Below are 7,778 nucleotides of genomic sequence, written 5' to 3' on the forward strand. Positions count from 1 at the left end.
TTTTAAAATCAGTAATTGCAAATATTGATTGAATTTTAATTTTAAAATCAGTAATTGCAAACATTGATTGAACTCTTAACAAATGTTTTGACTTGAAAAAGCAAAATAGAGTTGGGTAAGGCTTCATTAGTGAGGATTTGACGAAATGAGTCATTAAAACTAGAGATAGAATTATTGACTAATTTCTAATTTAAGGATATGAGATTGGAAATATCTACCCTTTCAAGCAATTTGTTTTCTTGTTAAGAGTCTTGGAGTTTATGAGAATCCAAGGATATACTTTTTATTTACCAAAAAATTGAACATGACAGAACATTTGACTCTGTTTTCTATTCTATTTACTTTATGCTTTGTCTTTCCCTTATTTCAGACAATATTTCATTGTAGACAATTTATGTATTCTTTGATTCTCCTCTATACTTGACATCGAGTCTTAGTAATTGTATTTTATTACTTTTTTATCTTCGTAAGTATGTTCGTTAGAGGTTTATCTATCCTATTGAAAAAAGTGTAAGACTTAATTTGTTTTCATTAAGATTAAGTCGTTTGAATCTAAATGTACATTGAATATTAATCTATGCATTAAGATCTACATGTTTAAATCTGAATACACATATGAATATTAAGATGTACTAAATAGTTAAGAATGTTTGTTTTCTCAATATCTAAATGTATAAAATTTATGTCTGTTTAAAGAATAACAATTATAAAGTTCAAATAAAATACTAAATTGATCTAATATTATATCAATAAAATATTTTAATTTTTTAATATGATAATTGGTAATGGTGTTGGCTGATAGTAATGGTTGTAGGTAGTATCTAATTGTATATTGGTTGACAATGATAATAATTAACCGTGGTTGTTGTTTGTGTCGACTGATAATTACTAGTGGAATGATAGTAATAACTAATAATAATGGTGAATGATGATGACAATTAATGATACATAATATTGACTAATGAGGGTAATTATCGATAGTGATTAGTGAATGTATTAAAAATTGAAGGTGATGATTGCAAATAATGGCTCATAGTAATGACAATTGATTTTGGTGATTAATGGTAGTAGTGATTAGATTGAGGATGCTATTAATGGATGAGAGGTGGTGATGATTAACGGTGGTTGGAGGTGATAGTTTTGGTTGAAACGGTGGTTGTGGGTGGTTGCTGAATGTACATTTAGGTAATTGTAATAATGACAATTATAACTAAGTGTCTAATGTTGAAAATAAAACAGAAAAACAATTAAAACCTTATATTATATGTACAAGTAAAATAATTAAATATAAAAAATAATGGTAGATAAATTTTAGGAAAAACTACATAAAATGGCAAACTATATTTTATATTAAAATAATATAGCTATACTTCCTTAAATTTTTATTTTATGACTACATTTAATTAATAAATAGCAAATAAATATTAAATTATCCTAAAAAATATTGTATATGCCCCTAATTTCACGTTTATATTCCTTCCATAATAATTGTGCATGCACGCGTCACGTTTCTCTCTCTATAATCTACTCCTATATTAATTATGTTTCTATTTTAACGTTTCTCTTCCTTCCATAATAATTGTGCACAGATATTATGGATGTTTCTTTCTCTATTATCTACAGCACGCCTATTGGAATTAAAGAAGCCTATTTTCACGTTAATTCCAAGAAATCCATTTTTCAGCTTCAAACTTATCTTCCAAAATCCTTCCAAAATCTGATTTGACGTTCAGTCATTTTCCAAGAAATCCATTTTACAGCTTCAAACTTGTCTCCCAAATCCTCCCAAAATCAGATTTACCATAAAATTCTTAATCAATTAAATCTCTATCAAGCTCCCACGAAATTAGGTTTGTATTTTTTCAAATCAAATACGCAACATTGCTTGATTTTCGGAGATATTTATGTTGTTTAGATCATGCAGGTTTCTTCAATTTTTATTAGGTTAAATTCTTTAATATTTATTTGTTCATAAATTTTAGGATCTGGATTGTTGAATATAATGTCTAAACGAAATACCATAAGGATAATCACAAGAGATACAAAATATACCAAAAATTTCATGGTTGAAATACCATCTTTTGATCTAGGTATAACTCAGATTAAAACATAAAATTCAGGATATACTGCTACGATGGAATTACATAAGAAGCCGAAAGATGAAATAGCAAGGTCTCCTTCAAAAAGAAAAGTAGGGTCAACGGTGAAAGCGATTGAAAAAAATTGTTACAAGAGGAGGAAAGTAAAAAATGTAGTTTCTGGCATGATTGGAGAAAATGCAGTTAATGAAGAACAAGACGAAGTCAATGAAGAATTAAAGGTATGTATGTACATTTTTAATTTTTTGAATTTTTTCAAATAATTTTTGCGTATGTACATGCAGTGTACTTTAATTCTATTAAGAAAGATCATGTGGAGTATATATCTTTTGATTTGTATAATTTACTTAAATGAATATAGATTTTGATTATGATATAGTATTAATGTTGTTGAATGGTGGTAACTGTAGTTTAGATATATATGCATTTAGTTTTGCAAAAAGTACATAAGTGAATACATTTTGTATGAGAGATTTTTGTGTGAATGTAGGCAGTAATGTAATGTATGCATGTTGCATGTAAAAATTAGTGTATATTGTAAGAAATATCAAGATAACGTATAATAAGTCAAAAAAAGAACATTAAAGCTTTTTGTACATGTGTTATAATGTAATGTAAGTCGAACAACAAAGGTTACGTTGAGTATATACCAAGAAAGTTTATTAGTAGTTTTTCCTTTTTTGAATGTGTTATCTTTTATAATTACAGGGTATCAGATTTCATGTATTGGCTCGCCCAATTAAACCCCCACGCATGCAGGTTTATGTGAACCGTAACATAGTCACAGATTTGAAGGGGAAGCTTACATCGATCCAATTCAATCGATTTAAAGATACATGTTTTGGAGCATATAAAAAAATGCACGTGTGTGGAGCGCAATCACAAATGTTTAGGTGTTTCATGGTATGTGAATGATGAATCGTTGTTTCATATAAATCATACCACGCTCTGTTTTGGTATCAAAGAATTTGCTATCATTACTGGGTTGAATTGCTTTGGTAATAAAGATGACTTTTTGTTTGATACAAGTAAGCCAAACAAATTAATTAATCAGTATTTTGAGGGTAAAAGTATTGTTACAAAAGTGGATTTGATCAGCAAGTATAAAAAAAAGGTTTGGGGTGGTGGCAATGATGATGATGTTGTTAAATTCGCTATTTTGTATTTTATTTGTACGTTCATATATTCCGGCGAGAAGAAGAGCTCATCAATTTCAAGGATACATTTTGATCTAGTTGAGAGCGGCCGGTACCATGAATACCCCTGGGGAAATATGTTTTCTACAAATTGCTCAAAAGCGTAACAAAAAAAATGGATGAGAAGAAAGAGTATTATAGAATTGATGGTATGCCTCTAGTCATGGAAATTTGGATATATGAACGTTGTTCTGCGGTTGATTCGAATATTGCTGTAAAGAAAAGCAATCGTATTTCCAGAATCGTCAATTGGATGACCAGAAACAACAAAATACATTATGAATTCCTCATGGAAGGAATGTTCAGTGATAACCGCAATCCGGTAATTTAACATATTTTAATCATTCAATTAGTATAGATTTTGTTGTATTTCAATATATTTTTTTAATTATAATTATTTTGTGCGCAGTTAAAATTCAAAAACATCGAACCTTCACTTAAGGAGATTGCATTTTATCAGCTTGAATCAAAAAGTGATGCAATCACAGAGATTACCTTTCAAGATGTTGGTGACAAAGATGACGACGAAGATGATTATTTCACTTCAAAGCCTCCAAATCATAAGCCACACAGTAAAAAAAAAGGGAAATTGAAGGCATATGTTTTAAGATCCACATTGATCAAAACGTCCAATTTGTATGCAGGTTCAAGGTTGAAAGATAAACGCCCACCAGTATTGAATGATAGTCGTAAGGCAAAGAGTACAACTTTAAATTCTGATTCAAATCTATTGGAGGATAATGTATCAGTACAGGAGTTGCATAACTGTCCTGATGATTTTGCTAACCGTACACCACCGAGGAGTTCGAAAGAACCTCAAGATAACCACATCGCATACAACGTGACGTATGTGGAGGATATACCTCAACAAGGATCAGATTTTTTTGTAAGTATAAAACAAGTATCTTCATTCAATTTTCCTAAAAAGTATCAGATTTTAAAAATTCATGTATATTTTTAGGGATTGCGGGATATACTTGCTAGCATTTGCCGAGTACCTAAGTGAGGGTGAAGGTATTCCAGTTCAATACCTTGATTCTAAATTACACCGCATCAGATACGGTGCACTCTTGTGGAAATATGCAATGAAAAAGATGAAAGACGGGGATGATAGAGATAATGAGGCACCGCCAAGAAGAATGAGGATACCCGCAAGGATCGATAATAGTCAACTTGTTCTATTGATTAGTATTTTGTACTAGTTCTATTTTTTGAACTTATGGTTAAAACTAAATTTGTTTTTTTGTCAAACATTATCAACTTTTCTTTATATTCATATATGATCACATTAGTTGTTTTAAATTTATTTCTGTGTTATTTTATAATTAATGAGATAATCATGACTTGCCATGATTTGGCTTTGGCATCGGAAAATTATTCAATGGCTTATCAACTGCAACACGAGGGGATAAACAATATTTTTGACCATGTAAAACAATTTCCTGCAAAAGAAGTATAACATATTTTCGTATCACAACTTCTTTTCAAATTAAAAGTAAAAAATTAAGTGACCCCATTTTTACATGTATAAACATGGCATTCATGCACATAATGATGCGAGCCCACAAACAGTTTTAACAGTTTACATATTGAGACTTAATGTCAAAATACATATACACTTATACCAAAGAATTTGATTGCAAAATTTGTATCATGTTTACGATTTACATAATATTCAATTATATCTTATTTAACAAATATTTCAAAATATTCAAAAGGCAAATAAGTCATCATTCCTTTATTCAAAATAACAAAACTTAACTACAAGAACAATTTAATAGTGTCATGTAACAATTTGTATGCATTTCTTGTTGCAGTTCGACATGAACGCCTATTATGACCTTGTTGTCCACATGTACTACAAGAATTAGTACCCTTCCTTTTGCTCAGCTCGCTAAATGACTTTTCGCATTGCTTTTTTGGCCTTCCTGGCCTTCCTGGAGGTCGCTTGAATTTTGGTGGCAATACAACTTCGGTAGCAATGTGTCAGGTATGTTCCATTCACTTTTGTCAGGGAGAGGATATACAGGGACTTCATATGTTTTCAATATTGTTCCTCGCTTATAAAAATCTAAAAAATATTCTTCCGGAAGCATGCGATTTTTATTCAACACACTCCATGCATGTGAGCACAGTATACCGTCAACTTGAAACATGTTGCAACTGCAAGTCTTTTTTTTCAAGCATACAATATAACTCTCCCCTTCATCACTTACGGAATAAACGTAATTAGTTGACGGGGCAACTATAATCAATACAGAAATTCAATTATACACCTTAGTATTAAAGCAAATATCTTTGATTACTAAAATAAATGAATACATAATCCATTGAACAAATTTTTTTTTTCAATATACATACCATCATACGCCCAGATTTTGATTCATTAAGCAAAAACATCTCTTGAAACTTTCCAAGCAGTGTGAATGTGAATGATGCATTTTTTCGATTTGTGTAATTCCATCTAGCTAACATCAATCGCACTTGTTCAAGAAAATCAAATATTGGTAATTCTCTTGCTGCTACTATGGTCGAATTGATACACTCTGCAATATTCGATGTCATAACCCAACCACGAGGAACTGGTGCATACAACCTTGCCCACTTCTCATATCCAACCATCTCCAAGTAATTCTTAACCCTCACATCAAACTGCTCAACCCTTTTCATTAGCTTATCAAAATCACTTTGAGTATATGCCTTTTCCATAGTGTAGAATACTTCACTCAATCGATCATTTGCTTTTCAAAAATTCTTATATACATTAGCCCACAAGTGCCATATGCAGGTGTAATGTTGGACATTGTTGTATACAATATATACAACCTTAATTATGCTATTATGTCGGTAAGATACTACACACATATTCTCTCTTTCTCCATATGCTTCTTTGAATTGTTCAAAGAACCATGTCCAAGAAGCATCATTTTTCGAATCTATAACTCCGTATGCCAAAGGTAATATATTCCCTATTATAATATACAAAAATAGAGGAATAACAAAAAAAAAAAAAATTAAAATGTATGTATGTATCCAAATGCCTGCTCCATCCATAGTGCGAGCTGATACGAATGCATCAGTGTATGATGGCGTCTACAACAACAATTGACCTGCAATGATCAAATCCCTTTATAAAAGCATCCAGCGCTATAAAAACATACAAAATTCGTCATTAGGTGTTTTCTTCATTCGTATATGTGAACCAGAATACGTCTTATCCAACGTATACAAGTATCCTGGTAGCTTCCGTAAGACGCAGCTGGTTGCCCCATGATAGATTCTAATGCCTTCTCCTTTGATCGCCATGCCAACATGTAATTAATATCAATACCCAAGTCCAACTTAATGTCATCCTTAATATCATTTGGACTGTACTTCCTCTTATGATTCCTCAATTTAGGTGCTATTATTCCTCCAATCAACGAACTTGTTGCACGACAATCTGAATGCACCCCATCCTTTAAAGGACATGTATGTTCAGAGTTAAAAACTGTAATTCTGAACATTTTTGACTTGTTAATACTTGACACTTTCATTGACCACGTGCATTCTTTAGATTGGCATACAATAGTATAGTTGCGAATACCATTTATAGTTTGATTTTAGTTTTGAGTTACCTCTTCAAACATATATAAATAAACGTAATATGGATAAATTTAAACACAATTTACCTAATAGAGTTTGACCTTTCCACCAAGAATTTAAACCTTTTTTCGGTTGAATATTTTTTCATCACATCTTTCAATGTCGACTTATCCATGTATATCTGATCCACCATTTTCTCCTTTTGCGATCTGTTCGTGATTATTAAATCATTTTCAACATCAAATGCATCTACCATTTGATCGCCAAATGCTGGTACGATTGCTAATGGATCATCCTCACTATTTAATTCTTTATTGTATTCAAGTTGCAACACATCACTTTCAATGGAAGTTTCTCCAGAATCAGAATATACAATATCAATATCGTAAATACTAACAGACAGGGGATATACTCCAATTTGAGTATTCATTTTTTTCAACTGAACATATAGGCGCACACCCATGTCGTTACGTATTTCCATAGACATGTCGTCACCTTCGATAGTGTATTTAATCTTCATACACTTCTTTGTAAGATCAATGTTTAATTGTACGGAAATCACATTAACTAAATCAGAATATGAAGCATATTCCTTCAAAACAATCTCGTCAATGTTGTATTCCATATAACAATTCTCATCGCTCCATTTTCCGGAATGACGAATCAAAACGCAGATTGTTGCCATTTTTTTCCGATAGTACAATGTATAAGAACAGATTGCATATTTTCAATTTTTTATATGTTGATAAGAATCCTATTAAGGAAAGGTCAGTTACAATTTGAAAGTGCCAGATTAGTGAGCTAGAAAATAGGATTTTCAGTTACATTTAAATTTCAATGTATTTATTTTTTAAAATTTAGCCATTTTTTAAAACAAACTGTAGCTATTTTTTTTAAA

The 7,778-nt window shown here is 30.9% G+C and overlaps 2 protein-coding genes across 3 annotated transcripts; one reads left to right on the forward strand and one right to left on the reverse strand.

Annotated features, from left to right (window-relative positions):
• Positions 1-1,592: 1,592 nt before the first annotated feature.
• On the forward strand, positions 1,593-4,597 carry LOC109121320 (uncharacterized). 2 transcript variants are annotated; one of them, XM_019216027.3, is made up of 5 exons: positions 1,593-1,850; positions 2,121-2,320; positions 2,808-3,617; positions 3,705-4,181; positions 4,257-4,597. In XM_019216027.3, the coding sequence occupies exons 3-5, from the start codon at positions 3,411-3,413 to the stop codon at positions 4,299-4,301; spliced, it is 729 nt and encodes a 242-aa protein (XP_019071572.1). In that variant the 5' UTR covers positions 1,593-1,850; positions 2,121-2,320; positions 2,808-3,410; the 3' UTR covers positions 4,302-4,597. The 2 variants fall into 2 exon arrangements, with proteins under 2 accessions (XP_019071572.1, XP_019071573.1); XM_019216028.3 differs by having other exon boundaries at positions 1,593-2,320.
• A 35-nt stretch (positions 4,598-4,632) lies between these two features.
• Positions 4,633-6,004, reverse strand: LOC138338799 (uncharacterized). The gene is made up of 2 exons (XM_069289885.1): positions 5,657-6,004; positions 4,633-4,737 (listed from the first exon to the last, which is right to left on the reverse strand). Exons 1-2 carry the CDS (start codon positions 6,002-6,004, stop codon positions 4,633-4,635), a joined length of 453 nt encoding a protein of 150 aa, XP_069145986.1.
• Positions 6,005-7,778: the final 1,774 nt, after the last annotated feature.

Source organism: Solanum lycopersicum, chromosome 10, assembly GCF_036512215.1.
Source record: "Solanum lycopersicum chromosome 10, SLM_r2.1".
Classification (NCBI taxonomy): Eukaryota; Viridiplantae; Streptophyta; class Magnoliopsida; order Solanales; family Solanaceae; genus Solanum; species Solanum lycopersicum.

Coding starts and splice junctions, on each gene's coding strand:
- LOC109121320 (XM_019216028.3), top strand. CDS start 3,411: ATGGATGAGAAGAAAGAGTATTATAGAATTGATGGTATGCCTCTAGTC. Junction 3,618..3,704: donor TCAGTGATAACCGCAATCCG/GTAATTTAACAT, acceptor TTTTGTGCGCAG/TTAAAATTCAAAAACATCGA. Junction 4,182..4,256: donor AACAAGGATCAGATTTTTTT/GTAAGTATAAAA, acceptor GTATATTTTTAG/GGATTGCGGGATATACTTGC.
- LOC138338799 (XM_069289885.1), bottom strand. CDS start 6,004: ATGGAAAAGGCATATACTCAAAGTGATTTTGATAAGCTAATGAAAAGG. Junction 4,738..5,656: donor CAAAATCTGGGCGTATGATG/GTATGTATATTG, acceptor CTTCTTTTGCAG/GAAATTGTTTTACATGGTCA.